The 21000-nt window shown below is 48.4% G+C and overlaps 1 protein-coding gene across 6 annotated transcripts in view; it reads left to right on the forward strand.

Annotated features, from left to right (window-relative positions):
• REEP1 (receptor accessory protein 1) overlaps window positions 1-16686 on the forward strand; it is a 110422-nt gene extending 93736 nt beyond the window's left edge. For 3 of the 6 annotated variants that reach the window (XM_078444691.2, XM_078444689.2, XM_078444688.2), the window contains 4 exons: window positions 878-1055; window positions 5191-5226; window positions 10702-10853; window positions 13613-16686. In XM_078444691.2, the coding sequence (XP_078300817.1) occupies window positions 878-1055; window positions 5191-5226; window positions 10702-10853; window positions 13613-13684 (438 nt within the window). In that variant the 3' untranslated portion in view covers window positions 13685-16686. The remainder of the gene's footprint in view (window positions 1-877; window positions 1056-5190; window positions 5227-10701; window positions 10854-13612) is intronic. The other 3 variants (XM_078444686.2, XM_078444690.2, XM_060655949.3) reach the window with 2 other exon arrangements.
• Window positions 16687-21000: the final 4314 nt, after the last annotated feature.

The following is a 21000-nucleotide window of genomic DNA, read 5'->3' on the forward strand; positions in this document are numbered from 1 at the left end:
CCTTTTGGGTATTTTATGAAGCTCAAATGCAAGAGTGGAAACAAATGTGCCTCATAAACAGTAACATGAACAGAGAAAAGAAGTTGCTGTTGTCATACATTTTTAAAAAAATACCAGCTGATTTTTATTTCCTTTGAAAAGTGTAAGGACTGAGCACATCGATTATTAGGTTTTGATTTTTCTGACCAGATTCTTGTGTACTGGAAACTGAGCAAAAATGTGGCTATGTAGGGACTTTTATTTATGTAAAGCCAGAGAAGCAGCAGACAGCCCCTCAAGAGTAGGAACTGTAGGTCGCAGTCATTTCCTCCGCCCTGGGTCTGTTTGTGGCTCTAACTCATCATGCGATGTGGGCATCTGAAGGAGAAGGAGGGGCGCCTGGGTGGCTCAGTCGGTTAAGCGTCTGACTTCTGCTCAGGCCATGATCCCGTGGTCCATGAGTTCGAGCCCCCCATCGAGCTCTGTGCTGACAGCTCAGAGCCTGGAGCCTGCTTTGGCTTCTGTGTCTCCCACTCTCTGCCCTTCTCCCCTCGCCCCCCACCCCCACCCCTCGCCATGCTCTGTCTCTCTCTCCTTCAAAAATAAACATTAAAAAAAATTTTAAAATGAAGGAGAAGGAGCCAGGAGCCAGAGGCACGATGGCTGAGACCCACAGGAGGCCCTGGAATATTCCAGGCCTTGCTCCTCTCAGTGTTTCCAGCCAGTACACCAGGCACCTGCCCCTCTGCAGAGTCCTTCCAGGTCTTGAGTTTCACCTTGCCGACTGTCAGAACTTCCTCTTGGCCTCTGTTGTGTCTGCACTCCCCCCACCCCCACTACTGCCTGTGGTCTGTGGGGCAGGCCTCTGACGTGTGCCCCCTTCCTGTGTTGTATCCAGGGACAGGGTGCCTTATCGGAGAGACTCCGGAGCTTCAGCATGCAGGACCTCACCACCATCCGGGGTGACGGTGCCCCTGCCCCCTCCAGCCCCCCCCCACAGGGGTCTGGGCGAGCCAGCAGCAAACATGGCCAGCCTAAGATGTCCAGGAGTGCTTCTGAGAGCGCCGGCAGCTCAGGTAGGTATCATTTCACTTTTCATCTTTTCCAGTTCACAGGCCTTGCTTTCACGGAGAGAGGCCCCGTCCACCATGTGGCACATAACCCGGAGTAGCCATCAACACAGATGTCCATCAGATCGTGCCAGGACAGCCAAGAGGCAGAGCACCATTCTGGCCAGGATGCGAGGCTGGCCTGGGGACTCTGACAGGGGCCAGGGTTAGGCCTCCTGCATCAAAGGGTTCTGCCTCTTCCATCTGATTATCGAAGGGCTGGGGGTGGGTGGAGAATAGTGCGTGAACCAAGCCTGGAGGCAACAGGCACAGCTGGACGTGGGTCAAGACAGCTTTCTCTGTTCTCTTCCTCTCCGACCTTATACTCCTAGGAGGGCTTACCTGTCTTGACTACCTGAGTGTCTCCTCCTGCCCACCCAGGGCTTGTGGCTCCTGTGGTTCCTTTTCCCTGCATGAATGTTTCCTGTCATTCTACCATCGGCTCCCATCCCTGTGCCCCCGTTCACCATGCACACCCTCAGTCCCTACATGCCAAAGACCACACTAGCTCTGAGATCTAACTCCTGCAGAGGCCACAGCTTTATGGAAACCACATCTCTGTTCCCGATGTCTACCTCTGGTTGTCAAGTGCCTGGCATCAGGTTCCCTGTATTAGGCTTGACCTGGGGACCTTGTTAGACATGCAGAGTCCTGGGCCCATCCCCAGAGGATTCAATAAATCTGGGATGAGACCCATATATGGTGGTGTTGAGGTGCAGCCCCCTTTGGGACCCACTGATGTCTGATCCATTAGTGGGTTTCAGGCTTATGGAGGGTAGGGGCATGGATTAGGGGCTAGGGAGCTGGGCCAGGACTCATATTTTCCCAGGCCATTCCTTGGAGAGATTCCAGGGACCTTGGCTCTCAGGAGCTGAGCACTGCTGCTGCCAGCGGAGGGTTAACGGTGAAAGGGGTATAGGGCACAGTTCTGGATCGCCACCTTTACTCCTCACCCTTGGCGGAACATTGAGCCTCGAGGATGGGAACTGGACCACCCTTTTGGAGTCTCTGGCTGTGACATGTGCCTGGTGGCTGCCCTGCTCTTAAACACAGAAACAGGGACATGTGAGTCCCCTGGACCCTGATCCCGTGCTGTGAGGTGCACCCTGCAGGGGGCATCTTGACCCTGAGCCTCAAAGACCCCACCTGGCTTTTAGGGGTCTTGGACAGGGATGGGAAAGAAGGAGTCCCGTGGCCGCCCTGGGAATAATGGCTCATATTCCCTGCCAGGGAAGGGAGACCAGCTTAGAGGCAGGCCAGGTGTCCATCAGTTTCCTCCTGGGTGTTCCCGTTCATCAGAACACCCCACTTCACCCTGGCCCCAGGTTTGAACATTGTGGCTTCTCTCTGAGGGGAGATGTTTTAACTCTGGCAAGGTTGGAAAGGTAGACGCTTGGCTGTAAGGGTGAGGATCACCTCATGGAGGGGCTATCTCCTGAGTGAACTCTCCCTCAGGAGAATTTAGAATGCAATCCCAAAAGTCCAGGCAGGAAGAGACCTCAGGGATCATTCAGTCTAATCCTCAGATGTTACCAATAAAGAGACCAAGGCCCAGGGAAGGGAACTGTCACCAGGGTCACCCATGGACTGGCATTCTCCTGTGGCCTCCTTACTCCTGGGATGGTGCTCTCTGTTTGCACACCCCTTGACCATCTAGGTTTCCTTGAGCATCTACAACTTCTGATCTGTTGGGCACTGTTTCAGGAATAGAAATGTGAAATGGAATTAGGTATCACCTCCACCTTTGGTCAACTCCTTGGCCACAGAGCCTCAAGTGAAAACTGTTATTTGGAAGAAAAACAGCCCCCAATTCTGTGAGGCTTAAAGGGTAGAGCAAGAACCAATGAGATAAAATTGGGTAAAGTTCTAAGAGGGTAGCTGCTTACTAGCTGTGTGACCTGGGCAAGCTCTTGCCCTCTCTGAACCTCAGATTCCTTATCTGTTCACAAGGAATGACAATACCTACTTGGAGGACTGTTGTGAGGATTTGAATAAAATAATCCACATAAATGTGCTTAGGATCATGCCCGCAGTCTACATAGTAGCTGGTACTGTTGTTCCTGTTGTTATCTAACTCACTTATGAAAGCACTTTCTCATATGAAAGTGTCCAGGAGAGAAGTAGGCTGCCTTGTGAGGTAGTAAGGTCCCTGACATTGGAAGGGCCTGAACCAAAGTTGAATGGTCATGCACCGGGGCTCTAGGGAGGTCTTCCTGCTTTGGCCAGCAAGTGGGGCCTAGGTGGCTCCACAGTCCCTTTCCCTCTGAGATTCTGTGTTATCATAAAGTGAACCAAGTGGAAGAAGTAGGCTCAGAGAGGTCATGCACTGTGCCAAGGCCACACAGGCCCAGAATCCAGGCCTCCTGCCCAGACCTCCTCCTGGTAGATTATTTAGGGCAGCCTCAGAACTGGGAAAGTGAGAAGTCTGGTGAGGTCTGAAGGCGATGGGAAGTGTCTCCTGGGCTTTGAACATTTTCCCAGACCAGCACTAAGTAGAAACGGTTTGGGATGCTTTGTTTTGGCGCTGGCCCTGCAGCCTTCCATTGGCAGTGATGCCCTCTGCCGGTGGAACAGCGAGCCTGTGGGGTCACCCTGGATGCAGGTGAGCAGGTAGAGTTCATGGAGAACCAGAGAACCTGCTGTGCTGCAACATGACCCTGCGCTGCCCCCTGCTCACCCTGGGCCACAGCTCCTGTGATTCCAGGGGGCAGAGAAGGGAGGTGCTGACCCAGCAGGGAGGGCGGGGACCATGTGGCGCTCACTCCAGCTGTTCTGGGACCTAAAATAAAAGTCCTCTCAGAACGAAAGACAGGTGAAAGATGACCCAGGACCTGGGCATGGGTGGGGCAAAAGCACCCAGATCAGAGGCTCTGGGGCAGTTGGGGGTCCATGTGCCTGGCAGAAAGTCTGACAAAGGAGATTCAGCTGCAAGGGTTTGTATGCCCTCCCTACCCGCTATATGGGCCTTGGACACTGGGCGTGGTGAGGTAGGGCCTGAGTCTGGGCTTCCGTCCTGGCAGGGCGACAGCAGGCCTGTGCAGAGCAGTGCAAGTGAGGCACATGTTGCCAAGCAGCTACCACGTTTGTCCCCACTAACCTATGTTTGGCCTCCGAACCTTTCTCAGAATGACACCCAGGTGGTCACTACCGGGGAATTTGACCTTGGCATGGAAGATGAGCCCTGTTCCCTTCAGCTTTCTCCTCTGGAAAATGGGTACCGTAGTCCCTACTCAGCCTGTGTCTTGAGCTTGTGAGGAGAGCAAACAAGAGAATTTGCAAACCCTGGACAGGTGGCAGTTGTTGAAGGCAGTCTGGGGGTGGACAGGTCAGAGGTGGTGGCTGGACCCCAGGGAGCTGTATGGCAGCAGTGGTTAAAATGTACATACAATGCACAATACGTTCTTGAAACCATGATGCCAGTGGAAAAATGTACAAAACAGTGAGATATAATGTAACAATATATGTAAAATAAAAATACATGCCCATGGTGTAAAATAACAATATGGAATTTGCAGAAACATATCGCCCTCCCTACAGAATCTTAGACACCATTTATTGGAAGTCTGGCATTGAACCCCAGGAAGAGTGGAGGTGGTGTTAAAAGAATGATCCATGCTTCCCATGAACTTGGAGACACTCAGTCAACTTGTATTTAGTAAGCACCTACTGTATACCAAGGCCCACATGTGCACCAAGACCAGTGGAGTGTACAAGGCAACAGTCACTTAGGCCTTTGACCGAATGACTGATGCCAAGCAATCTGGGGAGTCAGAGGTCAGTCTGAGAAGGGTTTCTGGAAATCCTTCTGAACTGGAAGGCATAGAGTGGAGGGGTGTGTGAGCAGGTGCGGTTAGAATTATTTCTCAGAGGATATAAGGACTGACCTGTGTGGGCCGGGCAAGGGCATTTTCTAGCACCTGAGGGGAAGCTGAGTCTAGAATGATCTCCTCTCCCACCTTGGTGTCTCTACAGAGACCCGCATTCCCAGGGCCCTTATATTGAACATACTGGAATCCCCACACCTCACTGGGGCCTCCCTGTTTGCTGGGGCTGGTTCCCATTGAGTAAGGGGTGTCACTGATGATGTCCCCCATCCCCACAGTGTGTACCTGCTGCTCTACCTGCAGGACCCGGAAAGGTGAGTAAGCAGCCAGCCTCTGTGCAGCGTGCTGGACTCTCGCCTCAGGAGGAGGTTCTAACCATAAGCTGGCGCCTGACCGTGGGGCTCCCTTTCAGCTGCATAGTCTTGGGCGGCGGCGGTGGGGGGCGGGGGGCAGGAGTCAGGAGGTCAACCCCCTGAAATGACAAACCTGTGTTATCTTACAGTGTCTGCAGGCTAGGAATTCAGGAGCCTCTTAACCTGGTGGTTTGGCTCAGGGCCTGTGAACAGGCGTAGTCAAGATGTCGGCCGGAGCTGCAGTCACATAAAGGCTTGACTGAGCCTGGAGGATCCACTTCTAAGATAGCTCTCTTGTGGCTACTGGCTGCAGACTCAGATCCTCTTACCACATGGGTCTCTCTGGGGCTGCTTGAGGGTCCTTACGACATGGCAGCTGGCTTCACCCAGAGTGAGTGATCCAACAGAGAGAGGGCATGCAGGAAGCCACAGTATCTTTTAGGACCTAGTCTTTGAAGTCACCTCTGCCTTCTTCTGTTTGTTGGAAGTGAGTCATTAGGTCCAGCCCATGCTCAAAGGGAGGGGAATTAATCTCCACCTCATGAAGGGAGGAGTATCAAAAAATGTGTGGAGGTATTTTAAAACTGCCACAGAGTCATATTTCCTTGTGCTGTGGGTGATGAGGACACAGGAACTTACCCAGGTCCTCTAAAGCGATGAAGCCTTGTAGTCCCAGGGGTTTTGGTCCAGGTGCAGCCAAGGGAGCCCTGGTCCTGCTTTGCCACTTACTAGCTCTGTAACTGTGCGTGAACCACCTAACCAACCTGAGCCTCGGTTTCCACAACTTAAAGTAGAGATAAAGGTCCTGCTTCCCCACCTGACTGCGTGGTTGTGAAAATGTCTGTGAAAAAGGCTTTTTATTATAGCCGGGAGCAGCCAGAAAGCCTCCGGGAGAGGGGATGAGCCTGGGGTCTCCCAGTGCGGCTGCCCTCCCTGTGAGCGAACGATGGCTTGGTGCAGCCATGGCTGCCCGCCCGCGGTTGGCCGTGTTCTCTCCTGCCCTGCTCCTGCTGCTTCCCTAACCTTGACTAGACACATGAGGGACTGGGGATGGTGCTGGACAGACCCAGCTCCCCCTTCACCTGCCATGGAGGGCGCCCCTCCAAGGAGAATCTGCCTTTGGCTCTGAAGGTAAAAAGGCCACCCCATCTGCAGCTGCTGGCTGGCATGGGGGGGGGGGGGGCGGTAGGCGGGAGGAGGCAGGCACGGCACCCACCACTGCCTGTGCAACTAGCACTGGGCCTGCAGAGGCGTGGCCGTCCCTCCTGCAGTGGTGGGAGTAGAGGACATGAGCTGCATTTAAGAAGTGTCCTCTTTCCCCTTCATTTCTTCATTTGTAAGGCTTCTCGACACTAAGGCTTTTAAAAGTCTATATAAGACCTGGGGGTTTTGGAGACCATAAACCCAATGTGAACCGACTGTCAAAGGAGTTCTGAGCAGGGTGACAGTGGAGACCAGTGTGCTAACCTGGCTGTAACTCAGACCAGCTCTGTGTCCCTCAGGGGCCTCCTGGTCCACATCAGATACAGAGGGATGTATATGTATACGTATATGTATATGTATATGTATATGTATATGTATATGTATATGTATATATACATATGCATATGGCTCAAATGATTATGTTGTACACCTAAACCTAACATGATGTCATGTTATATCTCAGTTTTCAAAAGGAAGAAACAAACGGAGGGGCTGCATTCCAGTGCTAGAGGCTAATGCTTGGACCTGGTGGACCTACTGGTTGTTGGGGAACAACCCCGAGCGGGGTCCCAGAGGCCTCAGGCGACTGTGGTTATTTCTAACTATTGACCAATTTTGAGTTTGTAAATTCCTCGAGCCATTCTGAAAGCCTCTAGTTCTGGGATATTACCACCTGGAGGACCAGGGAGACTACAGCTGCCTTCCCCTCCACTCTTTCCTCATGGGACTACTCTGCGCTGTTCCCTGGGAAGCCCTCACCTCTTGTGACCCCTGACGGTTTCCAAATCAGAGGCTGCGTTTCCAGTGCATTTAAATAGAATTGCAGTTGACTGTAGGCATTTGAGTTTGCTCTCCCCAGGAGCTGTGAGGATGGGGGTGGGCAGCAGCAGGCGGGGCTGGGTGGGGGCCTTGGGCTGGGGTGGCCCTGCTCAGAGCTGTGATCTGGGAGCCTTTGCCCCAGCCCTCCCTTTCTCAGGCCCTCTTAACACCCAGTGCCCCGGAGTTGTCCCCCACTTCCCAGTCTCCCTAAGGTCTGCTTGCAAGATGAGCTCCGTCCGTCTGTGAGAGTGGGAAAGTCCCTCAGCTCTTCAGGGCTCGGCCCCCTCCTCCATAAAGTGTGGCCATCTCTGCAAGTGATGGGTGCCCGGTGTGAGGTGTCAGCAAATGGTGTTGGGGGACTGGAGGCCAGCTCTCCGGCAATGATGCCGTGGGAGAGGGTTTCAGAGGGTCACAGACACTTTGGTCACAGAGCCCCTCCTGGTCCCTTGAGATGATTTTCATCTGTGCATCTCAGAGCCCACAAGAATATTCTCTCCCCACTTCAGCTCCATTCCTGCCCTTCTGTCAGCCATTTCCCTGTTGTTTCCTGCACGGGTCTCTTTCTATTAATCTCTCTCCTTCCCGCCCGACAGCTCTTTCCTGTCCCTTTTCTCCCTACCTGCCCTGATGTAATGTAGAACTGAAGTTTGTATTACTGCTTGGAGTTAGTCGTAAAGATGGATTTTTTCCCCTTTAAAATAGAAAAATCAAGTGTGTGGGGCCTCATTTTAAAAAAGCAAAGTCATGCCTTGTATTCCTCCTACTGAAAGAGAGAGAGAATTGCATTTTCCCAGAGTGGCCCCAGGCAGCGCGTTTCCTCAGACAGCAGCAGTGGCTGTGTGAGGTTTAGAGTGTGGGAAACGAGTGAGTGTATGTCTGTGCGTGGATCTGTGCGTATGCACGCACGCTTGCACGTGTGTGTGAGTATCCTCCCCAGAGACCTTTCCCTAACAGAATATTGTTTTCTTTCTCCTCGGTGGCTGTCGGGGATGCGGATGTAAGTGTTCCAGACGGGTGTGCCCTCCTTCAACATGTTTGCTGACTTCCATTAATGGCTCCCACTAACGTGTGCTGTGTGGGATGTGTTTGCTAACCTGGTGGTTAACAATCTGGGGGTGTTTTGGCACTATGGGGGTGGGGAAGCCTTGGGTTCCGTGCATACACATCTACTCAGGCCTCCAAGGGCTCTGAGACTCAGCCAGTTTCTTCCTCGCCCCCTGCCCCCCCCCCCCCCCCCCCCCCCCCGCAGAGAGCTGCGTGCCAGCCCGCTGTGGTCCTGCTGACACGTTCACTCTTATCGAACGTCAGGCAAGGCCGCGGAAGGCAGCAGGGACTCCTGTCCTTTCCTAGAGGCTGCCCAGCCTTGGGCACCAGGGTGGCAGCTTTGCAGGCTCAAGGTCTTGGCTGCCATCACCTAAGGTTTAGAGGTGGTTGCTGTGGCCGTGAACTTCGGTGAGAGTCACTCCCCACACAGGTTGTCTCTGGGTCTTAAGGAGTGGATAGCAACAGCACAGGGAAAGCCCTGGACCAAAATTTGGAGGGAACCCCATGTGCAGAGGCACAGACTCCAACCAGTCCCCAGGCCCACACCCAGGATGCAGTTTTGTGTTGAGACAGACCTGGCCAGGCTGCTTCTGCGGTTTCTGTCCTGGTCTGAGGCCTTTTGGCCCTGGGCAGGACTGTTTCTTTTTCCTCCTGTCAGGCAAGAGGTATCTGTGTCCTGAAGGAATTTCTCTGTGGATGGGTGTCAAGGTCTGACTGGGGATGAGACCTAAGCTCTCAGATGATGCCTGTATTCCACCTGCTTAAGTGGATGGGCAGCCACTGGGTGCCCAGCCCTGCATCAGTGTTCAGAGGCACCGAGGATCAGCCACGGTCCCCAAAGCTCAAGATGCTTTCTGTCAGGCTGAGGCAGACAGAATGAGGCTGATATGAGAACCCGGGCACGCACCGCAAGTCATGTGGTACAGATGCCACGTGCAGTTGTGGTCGTAGGGTGAGGAGGCCAGGGAGGGCTCCCTGGAGTTGCCAGCCTTCATGTTCAACAGAGTCCTGAGGGTGCAGCTGATTTGGGCAAGGGAAGAAGGGCCCAGAGGACAACCTGACCCCACCCCACCCCCCAAGCTGGGGGATGCACAGAGCAAAAGAATCAAAGGAAGGTTAACAACCTCCATCTTGGCCCTTACCAAGGAGCTGTCAGAGCAGGGCATTCCCAGCCTACAATTCTGCTTTGCAATTTGTGGTGAAGACAAACGAGCAACCGAGCTCTCATGCTGCCTCCTGCTGGCTGTTGGGAATACAGCAGCAGTACCTGGAAAAGCTGCCCGAGATTAAGGTCTGTTGTGAGTTTTGCTTCACCCACACCTGGTGCTCATATAGTCGAGTGAGTTCTGTGTTGATGGAGAGAACACATTGATGGCTATGTTTTTAGGAGTAGGAGCAGGGTGTTCCAGAAAGAGGTCCGTTTTTTTTTTTTCCTGCAGGCCTTAGGGCTGTTGATCGGATGATCTGAGGGCCCCATACATCTGCAGTCTGTGATTCTAGGTAAAAACAATATATGAAACCTAGAAGGATATGTCTTTGAGTGTCAGATAAGCCAGGTATGGGCAGGAAATAGGAGGACGTTGAATATGCTTAAGGATTGAACATTTAAAAAAAAACCTGTGCATTCCATGACATGAATTAATTCTGGAGTTTTTCCTGTGGATTTAGCCAAGGCAGATTAAAACAGGAATCTTGCTGTCATTCTGGAGGGAAGGGTATTCCTAGATTCTCTTTCCACTAGGCTTCTTTGTTTCTTTAGGACTTGGCCTTTGAAATGAACCATCTACATAACTTCACTTAAGGTTCTCTCTTAAGGCTTCCTGGCATTTGACATCCTGTCTTGAAGAACACGTGAGCTGAGTATGCAGTTATAATGCACTGTCAACAGGGCTCGTCTGTGTAAGAGAGGGAGCTCTAGTCCCCTCTTCAGATCACCGCACTGATCCGTTCTAGAGGGGATTCTTCCCCTGAGCACTCTTTGGTGTGGCGTCACATGTCCAAGCTGCAGGGTTTGACACCTCTCAGTTAAGGTAGCATCTTCCTTGTCCCAGGGCAGCGGTGCCCCCACCTCCCTTGGCAGCTTATCGGTTCTGCTCACCAGCTTATCAGGTTCCGGAGCCTGTGCTTGTTCCTGTACACAGTGCCTGCCAGTCTCCAGTTGGAACCTCACAGTCGTGGACCGGCCTGCAGGGAGGCCTGGGGGATACTGGCTGCTTCTTCAGACACGGGGACCTCGGCTGTCCTAACAGGCATGGCTCGTCATGCTGTGTGCCTAACCTTGCCCTTGCCTGCCCTTCCTGGCTCCTTTCTCCGCTGATCCCTCCCTGCTGTACTTTGTCTCCTTTGTATAGATTGTAAATGGACATTAAGTGGTTGAGGGAGATGTGAATGAGGGTGGTGTGAAGGCCTGGGAGCCCCACGAGGTCCAAAACCCGTTGGCATTTTCGGACGAGGAGGAGGAAGATCTGCTGGATTTCATGTACAAGTATAAGGCGCCTCGAAAGACGGAGTTCCCCCTGGAGGTACACGGTGTCTGGGGCTGTGTGGTGGAGCATGTGTTTGCACAAGGGCCTTGCCCTGGAGACCTGGGGGGCCCAGGAGTGGCATCCCTTGGGGCACCCAGCACCTCCCAAGCGCCTGGGGTAGAAAGATCTCTCCCCATCAAACAGGACAGACCACTAGGTAGCATCCAGAGACTGGCCGAGGGGTGAAAAAGACTCTGCTCATTTTATTTAGAAATAGGGGAGGTGATCTAGCATTTAGAATAAAATTTAAAAATTTACAACTACTGGGACTCCTGGGTGGCTCAGTCGGTTGGGCATCCCACTTCGGCTCAGGTCATGATCTCGCAGTTCGTGGATTCGAGCCCCGTGTTGGGCTCCGTGCTGACAGCTCAGATCCTGGAGCCTGCTTCAGATTCCCAATCTCTCTCCCTGCCCGGCTCCTACTGTGTGTGTGTGTGTGTCTCTCTCTCTCTCTCTCTTGAAAATAAATAAACATTAAAAAACTTTTTAATAAAAATTTTAAGAAATCAAAAATTTACAACTACTAACATAAGATGATGTGGAAATGAAAAGCAACCCCGATGTGTGTTTTAGGGGAAGAAAATATGTTATTTGACAAGTTTTTGTAAATAAAGCATGTTCGTCATCGTATCTTCAAGACACAGCAATAGTGCCTAGTATAAAGCCAATATCGATAAAATGTTATTGAAAGGGCACAGCCCTCTAAAGCGACCTAAATCAAATATACTTAATAGATGTACTGTGGCCAGTTGTAGGTGTGGATGGAGTTTTGGCACCAGGAGGGCTAAGCCTAGAGCCTTGGGGCCTTGCTTTGTGATGTGGGTAGGGAGTCACCAGTCTTAGACTCAGGTGTGGAGCTGGCAGAATTGGGGACCCCCTAGCCTTCCTCTCTGCCCCTCACATCTCCTCTCCCATGCCCCATCTGCTAAATACTGTGGCCTGAAAGTCCATCTGAGGCAAGTTGGGAGTCCCCCTGTCCTCAGCGTAGGGACCCCATGAGACTTAGTTGAGGGGATGCATTGAAATGTTCTCCTACTCAAGCACCATGACCTATCGATCCCATTCAGACTAGGACCGTGGTTATTACCACTGAGTGTACACAGAATTCATCAGATTCCTTTCCAAGGGTGGGGCACATACGGATCAATCTTGAAGTTAGAGGTTTTGGTAAAAGATGTTCTCGCTCCAACACAGCCTGAGCCAACCCATGATAGGGGGAGGGGCTCAGCTCTCACATGGAAGGTGCCCAAAACATCATAGGGTCTAAGGGTTTTGCCATTTTGGTTTTGTTGTGTTAAAACGGCACAAGCTGCTTTACTGTTTACTTTAAACAGCCTAAGGCAGGTTTCTAAAGGTAGGTTTCCCTGATTCCTCTTTTACTCTGAGTCCAGAGGTGGCCGGTCAACATTTCCTAGTCAAAATGGTGATGTGAGGGACTGGGGATGTGGAAGACCAGACCTTCCTATTTCCTGTTTTGTTCTCTCCCTTTCTCCCTCCTTCTCTTCTGTGTGCCTTCCAGGCACTGAGCTACTTACTGGGAAATGGCGAATGTGGACCTGCCCTCCAGAAGTTCACAGTGTGGAGGGGGAGACAGGGACCAGAGCAAACACACTCTGCCAAGGATGCAAAGTCCCCTGATGTCCTCTTGTGTGCAAAACACTAGGAGAACAAAGGTGGCCCTGGTTGTGTGTCACTGGGCTGTGAGGAGAGGGGCTCAGGAGTGACTTTTGAGCTGGGTGCTAGAGAGGACAATAAACAGCAAGACAGAGAAGGAAGGGAAGGGCTTCAGGTCAGAAGTAACAGAGGTGTGGAAGGATGCCACAGCAAAAGTTAGTAGAGAGAAGTGGACAGAGACAAGGGTTGAGGGTAGCTTGGAGCCAGTTGTGTGACTGCACTCCCTCCTCCCTCCTCCTCCCCTCCCCAACCCCCCCCCCCCCCCCCCCCCGCCCCTCCGGCCTTGAGTGCTATGCCAGGAGAAAAATTTCTTTTTCTTTCATTGTAGAAGGAATTTCTGTGATCTGTGTGTCCCATGGTAGGAGGGCTCCCTTGATAGTCATTTGTGGGGGAGATGAGGTGGACACCTTTATACTTAAGGACAGTGTTTCCTTTTGCTGTGTGGCTTGCTGTGCATTAAAAGATTTCACATCCAGAAAGAACACGGGAAACTTGGTGATGGAAATTTTTAGCACGTACCTAGAAATATGAGGCTGGTTCCCAAAGGAAATAACAAAGACAAGGGAAGAGTTAGGGAGGCGTTTCTCTGTGCTGAGTCACTTGTTAGGGTCATTTTGCTCCCAAGACTCAGGGACTTAGGGAGCATGAAGAGGGAGGGAGGTGCTCAGCTTCAGGATGCTGGGGTGTGACCCTGATTCCTGCTTAGGAGCGAGCCCTCCACCCAGCCAACTGTGTCACACAAGTGTTCGTGTACCAAAGGAGTTGTGTGTCTCAACACAAAACGCATACAGGTGCTCACCTCAAAAGGTTCCACGCAGGGGCACCTGGGTGGCTCAGTCGGTTAAGTGTCCAACTTTGGCTCAGGTCATGATCTCACGGCTTGTGAGTTTGAGCCCCGCGTCAGGCTCTGTGCTGACAGCTCAGAGCCTGGAGCCTGCTTCAGATTCTGTGTCTCCCTCTCTCTGCCCCTCATCCACTTGTGCTCTGTCTCCCAAAAATAAATGTTCAAAAAAAAAATTTTTTTTTAAAGGTTCAATGCATACACCAAATTGAGGGATGCCTTTTTGTGTTTTCTCTGCCAGGCACCGCCTAGAGTCCTTCGATCCCGCTTTAGGAAGAAAAGTACCTCATCCTCAGCCACTGAAACCACGTGAGTGAGATGAGCCAACAGCACCGGACCCACAGAATGTTTCTTCTCTGCCTTAAAGAGCTAGTCACTAATAACATAGAAATCCGCAAGCTGGCGTGCTTTGAGTGTGCAGCCTCACAGACACAGCCTTTTCTCTCTCTCCTCTTACACTTTTAAGATTTTTATTTTCCTTTTCTTTATTTTGCTGGGGAGAGGCTAAAGGGAAAGGTAGCTTGTGTGTGGGGGTGGGGTGTGACCTTTAAGTCTTGAGGTTAGTAGTTTTCTGCAATTGGATTGTCAGCAGTGTGGTTTTAGAAATATAAGAGATCACCCTCACACTGCTGAGATGTACATTTGTAATTTATTTGTTGCATACTTCGTTTTTAGTCCTGTAAATGCAAACAAAGCAATTTTTTTAAACTTTTTTTGTTCTTGGTACTAATACTTTGGACTACGGTGTACATATTTATGGCTTTTGGCTTAATGTAATGGACTCGCAAGGGCTGCCAGAGGTTCTGATATGTAAGAAAACTACGAGATATGTAAAAAATTATTTTGATTCTAGAGAATGTCTCAGATGTGCTTATAAAGCTTCCAAATACAACTCCAGTAAAACAGCCCTTTTCCTGTAGGACGATGGTCCATATTCTTCAGATAGATGTTAAGTCAGTAGACCAGAGACGTTTAGAATGAAGAGACAATATTGTAATGACAGACACGAGTGTAATGAGGCCAGGGGAACAGCCCAGAATAAGAGAGGTCACAAGAAGCTTGTCTCCCCCTGGATTCTGGGTTAAGAGCTTCTGAATTTTGTCGAGGGATGTACCAATGGCTTAGGCAGGTGGCTCACCTTTGGTAAAACCTCCTGGGGATGTGAACTCACAGGGCTGTTGTGAGGAATCATTTTGAGTGTTCCATCAGTGCTTGACAAATGATTGTTTCTCCTTCATAGTAACCAGTTCTGTGACTTATTTCCCCAGGTAGAGGAGCCTATAATCTGAGCACTTGATCAAGAGAACAGTAAGCAAAAACCGACCAATCAACCCAAAACAAACCTAAAACTATGTTTCAGATATGCTGTCAAATACGTCTGAGACACCTGTCAAAATGCTGGGTTCTAGAAAGGTTTCAGAGGTTGAGATCTTTATGGACTGACTTGCTGCTCAGCTCCCTGGGCAGCTGTGGCTCACACCCTTCCTGGCTTGTGCAGAATGTGAACGAGAGAAGTCGCACTCATGGGCACTCCGCGTCTTACCAGACGTCTTATGCAAGCCGAGATCGCTTAGTATAATAGAGCACTAGCTAAGGGGACTCTCTACTTAGACTGAGAACTTTATCTGAAAAGAAGAATCTGGTTTACATAGCATTTCAGTCCGAGGTAGCTGCTCCCCACCCCCTTGGAGAGCTGAGCCTAAAATGTAGGACTTGTATATTTGTGCTTAGAGTTGGTGTTTTCTTTCAGTGTAATGCATGCAGTGGTCACAAACCAGTCACTTATAATACTTGGATTGTGTTTGTTCATAGATATGCCCTGAAGACTAGAGAATTAGTGTTATGTACCACATAGAACTTGCTGTCAACCGGCTATAAACAGGCCCAGTTAAAGACCGTCTCATTACTGAGCTACATACACCAACATATATCAGTAGTCTTTGCTGATGGCACACTGGCTGGATCTTAGCCACCCAAGAAAGGGTTTTACCTGAAGTTGATTGTTGCCAGATATGCACATTTAAATCCCTTCTTCCCACAATTCCTCTGAAGGTGAGTTTGTAATTTACAATGGGATTTAGGAAAACAAACCTAAAAGCAAATTTGTGGTTCAGAGGGCAAACGTAGGCTCTTTATGATCTTTCCCCCACACCCACCAATCCCTAAACCCACTAGGGAAGACAGAAAATCTAATTTCTTAAAGCTCACTGAATAGTTTCAGAGGGGAAAAATATATGCTTTAAATGTATTTACCTGTTAGTTGGGAGTACCCAGAATTACCAGAAACAGCTTAAGCAGCTTTTTAGCAGTGTTTTTTTCTTTTCTTTGCCAAAATAATAAATGCCTTTAGCAGCAGATATCCTTCGTGAACAAACTATATTTTCACCATTTTACAATGTAAAGTTTTAACAAGTACAAGCTATCAAGTTTGCACTCAACTATGCCAAAAACAAGTTTGAAGCACTCTACTCTCAGACATGCTGTATTACTGCTCATTCAAGATTTAAAAAATTTAAAGGTATCCAAACTGCTGTCTTAATGTAAATGTAACTATTTTTCCTTCAAGTGTTGATTAGGGAGTTGGTTTCTCTCTTAAAAACACTTACTGTACAAATGAGAGCAGCTGTCATATTTCTGGCAAAATGTGTTTACTTATCCAACAAGCTGTATATTTGTGTATGGACTGACATAAAATGTGAATGCCTCCAAGTGTACATGTAGTGCTGTGGTGTTCTGTCTAGAGGATATAACTGAACGTTTTTAATTTCCTGATTTACAGACATAGGCTGTTTACAAAATGCTAGCTTGAAAGTCTGTAATTTTCATGTAATAACTTTTAGTTATTTGCCGTTGAGCACCTGTTCTGTTTCTGAGGAGGTAAGATGGGGTGGTGTACTTATACACTAGAAAATGGAGTCATAATCCCTCCTGGCTTTGTGTGAATAGCTTGCTCACTTCACTGGCCTCTGAAATGTGTGTAAACTGTCCGTGTGTTTGTGATAACAGTGCTTGTCCACCATGACCACAGCTGAGTATCTTCCTAGTCCTCGCCTTGCACAGTATTTGAAACGGCAAAGGATGTGCTTCATTCTCTAACGGCACACACTCAAAGAGCTGACGTTCTCGGTTGTGACTGTGCAGTTTCCCTAGTTTATTCCTGTAGTCCCTATAGAATGATCTGTGATAAAATAGTATACTGGACTGTGCATCAAAGGGATGTAAAATTACAGTATTCCAAAGGTTGAAGTTCTGCTGTTTTGTTACAATGCCTGATATATACCTTGAATAAAGTCTTAACGTTTTTCTTTTAAAAAATATCTTTGTAATGTCGAGCTTATGAGGAAAGAGAAAATACTTTAGAATGTTTATTTTTATTTTTTTTTTGAAAGAGAGAAAGCTTGAGTGGGGGAAGGGGCAGGGGGAGAGGGAGAGAGAGAATCTCAAGCAGTTTCCATGCTCAGCGCAGAGCCCAACATGGGGCTTGATCCCATCATCATGAGATCACGGCCTGAGCCAAAATCAAGAGTTGGGATGCTTAACCAACAGAGGCACCCAGGAGCCCCAGAAAGGGAAAATACTTTTTTAAAATGTGGAAGGTAGCAAGGATTTAGAAGCTGAGTGCTCAGTCATTAACTGGCCCAGTGCCTTGGCCCCATGCCTACTGCATAGAATTGTTGTGGGAAAAAAATTAAAATGGGTGTTTTGAAAAATAGTTGATCATGTAAATAGAAACCTGGTAGTATGTTTTACATTTTTAAAAGTCACTAGTGGAATCTGTGTGGCTATGAAAATAGAGCAGCTCATCTGGTAAGCAGTTTTAATTGTGCAAGCAGAAATTTGGTCTATCGTTTTCCTTCTTGGTACCTGTTCCCTCGCCTGCAAGTGAGGGAGTACATGTGCAGGTCAGAAGAGGGTAGAATGTGCAGAGGAGCACTGAGTGACATGGGTGCTCTTAATACTGCTGCAGCCCTTGTCTTTAAAATATGAACAGGCTGGGGCAGCTGGGGGGCTCAGTTGGTTAAGCATCCAACTCTTGATTTCAGCCCAGGTCATGATCTCACAGTTCACGAGTTTGAGCCCCACATTAGGCTCTCCACTGTCAGTGCAGAGCCCACTTTGGATCCTCTGTCTCCCTCTCTCTGCCCTTCCCCAACTTGTATTCTCCCTCTCTCAAAAACAAACAATTTTTAAAAATCTTAAAAAAAAAAAAAAAAAGGAACAGGTGGAGTACCTGGCTGGCTCAGTCGGTAGAACATATGACTCTTGATCCTGGGGTCCTGAGTTTGGGCCCCATGCCGGGTGCAAAGTTTACTTAAAAATATGAACAGGGTGCCTGGATGGCTCAGTTGGTTAAGCGTTCAACTCTTGATTTCGGCTCAGATCATGATCTCACAGTTCATGGGTTCGAGCCCCACATCAGGCTCTGTGATGACAGCATAGAGCCTGCTTGGGATTCTCTCTCCCCGTCTCTCCCTCTCCCCCTCCCCTGCTCACATAGGCACGTGCACACGTTTTCTCTCTCTCAAAATAAACATTTAAAAAAAATGTGAACAGGCACATATAAGCTTTACTGGGTGGTCACAAAGACTTGAACACTTAAAATTTGAAACATCAAAATGCAACACTCATTTTCTTTGCATTTATAGTCTTATATTCTGTATGGTTGGCATGAGGGCTATAAAAGAAAGCAGCAGCAGATAAAGGACCACATTCAGAAGGCTGAAAGGAAGACAAAGAGGTGGGAAGAAAGGCTAAAACTCCATTCATTTATTCATTTATTGAGCCAAGTCCAATGGCAACAGAACTGAGATTAACCAGGTGAAGAACTGACAAATAACAGAAAAGCAAAGGCTGACTTGGTACAGTGTCATGAATAAGTATTTAGTATTTCTAGTGCTAGGTCATAGTCACTTAATTTAGATACAAATTTTCATGTTAAAAGACTCCAGGAAATGCATAGGATTCCAAGAAGTTAGACCTAGGTTCTGTGACTTATTAGCTGTATTTTGGGTAATTTATTTAACCTTCTATAAACTGGAGTTTCGTCAAATCTAAACCAGGGATTAAAAAGTATTTCCCTTGGTCACCTGGCTGGCTCAGTTGGAAGAGTGTGAGACTCTTGATCTGACGGTCGTGGGTTCTAGTCCCACAACAGGTGCAGAGATTACTAAAAAAATAAATAAACTTAAAGAAAAAACCTCCCCTGCAAAGTTGGAATGAGGATTCAGTTTTGTATTTACATGCCCATCCCTATGCTGGAACGCAGTTGGTATTCAATAAATTATACCTTCACATAAAGTTCGGTGCCATTTCAGTAGGCTCTTTAATGAAAGATGTTTGGTTGTCAGAGTATAAAATCAGTGTCGATGATAAAATCAGTGTCGATGATAAGCCCTGCTACCCATAAAACAAAAGTCATATACATGAAAAGTCCCTTTCTCCGAAATCACATGTGTGGCAGCCCTTACACCTCAGTCCGTGTCTGGATGCTGAGGTCTGGTTGCCGGTCCTGGTCTCTACCCCTCCTACCCTGGGTCTACGGGAAAAACCAAGGTGCTCTGAGGCCCCTATAACTGAGAGCTTTGTTGTCTGTATTTGCACTAACGAAGTCACAGAGGCAGTGGGAAAGTGGCCTCCTCCTCAACTTCTTCAGGTACCAGTTCCATCCTCCTACCAGGGGTGAGTGGAGGCGGGAGCTGGGTGGGTGAGAAGTGATGTGGAAACCTTGTAAGTGCTTAGATTCTGCCATGTCAGAAGCTACAAGAAAATGAAAACCCATCAAAACAGAATGCCACTGCACGCTGCAGTCTTACCTCATCTCCAATCAAATGTCTGCTCTTTATTAATTGGTCACATAAACAGACATACAGGTGGCCTTCTAGTTTTGGAACACTCTATTGTCACCCCTTTTCCTTTTAAGGAACATGCACTGGTTTCAAGACGTTCCTCTCATAATCCTAGCCTGACTTGCCACAGAATTTCAACTTGGTTATCTTTAACCTTATTCTATTAACAATAGAGAAACTTCATCTTATCATCAACTATTAAAGGATTTGAAGTAGTAATTGAGGCAGAATTCTAATTAATAGACACAGTCCGTGACTCACGATGGTCTTAGATTTTTCGACTTTATGATGGTGTGAAACAACACACATTCAGTAGAAACCGTACTTTTAAAAATTCTGATTTTGATCTTTTCCTGGCTTAGTGATATGTGGTAAGATATTCTCTCGTGATGCTGGGCAGTGGGAACGAGCCGAGGCTCCCAGTCAGCCACGTGATCAGAAGGGTAAACAACGGATAGACTTACAACCATCCTCACCCACACACAACCTTTCTGTTTTTCACTTTTGGTACAGTATTCAATAAACACAAGACAGTCAACACTTCAGTATAAAATAGGCTTTGTGTTAGATGATTTTGCTCAACTGTAAGCTAATGCAAGTATTCTGAGCACATGTAAGGTAGGTTAGGCCAAGCTACGATGTTTGGTAGCTTAGGTGTATTAAATGCATTTTTGACTTAACAATATTTCCAATTTACAATAGGTTTACTGGGGTGTAACCCCATCGTAAGTTGGTTAAGATCTACAGTGGTTTTTCAACCAGGCCAAGTGCTCTCTTGTTGGAAAATGCTTCCCAGATGACTCTGATGGGACAGCTCAGAACCACTGCCCTAGCTTTAACCACACGGTGAAAAGAATTTTCCTTAATGCCTCTTACCCAGCCCTCTTCAAATGAACAATGCTTAACTCTTGCTTAGTGTCTACAATGTGCCTTTGGAAAATGTTTATCCTCACAATTAAAAACATGAAATCTCTGGTAGATAAATCATCTTTTAGAAAATACAGTACCTTTCAACTCTTGAATAAGAAGTTTTTGTCCTCACGTGTAAAGCCTGTTCTGTTTCATGAATGGGCATACAGAACAGCTGTTTGATTTACTCTTCTCCCTATAAAAATCCTGTTCCAATAAACTGAGAACTGTTATGAACCAATAAGCCTAGCATACTAGATGTGTGCTACAACCCCAAGCTCACCTCTAAGTGAAACTGCTCCATGTGAACCTGCTAACACAACCAACTGAGGCAGGGTGGGCTCCTGACACCGGTCAATGACCCCTGAGAAGACCTGGTGTAAAGACATAAGCTGGCCCAGTTAGAGACTCTTGGCAACTGGAGCCTGGAGATGGGAGCTGAGGGTTAGGACGCAGAAAACAACCCGAAAGGTACGAGCTAGGATTATGACGGGGGCAGAAACTGAGTCACATGCATGGCAGACCCCCCCAACACTAAAAATCTAGCATCTTTTGCTCCTGAGGCCCTTCGAGGTGCCTTGGATCTTGGAACACCCTACAATTTCTGTTCGTTCCTGAGACCTGGGGGTTATTTCTGGGAGGGGGATGGAGCTGGTGAGGTGGTTCCTGAGTTCCCAGGCACACATACTTCAAATAATGTCACACTGCTTGAGGTAACTTGTTGGCTTTCAGTCTTCTTATGCCTGCTCTAACTTCAAATTCCTTGCAACTAGATAAGCCTAAGTGGAAATAGTTAAGCCATTACCATTTGTTAAAAATAATCAACAATTTTAAACTCTCATTTCCCTGAACAAATTTTGAAATGTTTAATCCA

This window comes from Panthera onca, chromosome A3 (assembly GCF_046562875.1).
Source record: "Panthera onca isolate mPanOnc1 chromosome A3, mPanOnc1 haplotype 2, whole genome shotgun sequence".
NCBI classification, from domain to species: domain Eukaryota; kingdom Metazoa; phylum Chordata; class Mammalia; order Carnivora; family Felidae; genus Panthera; species Panthera onca.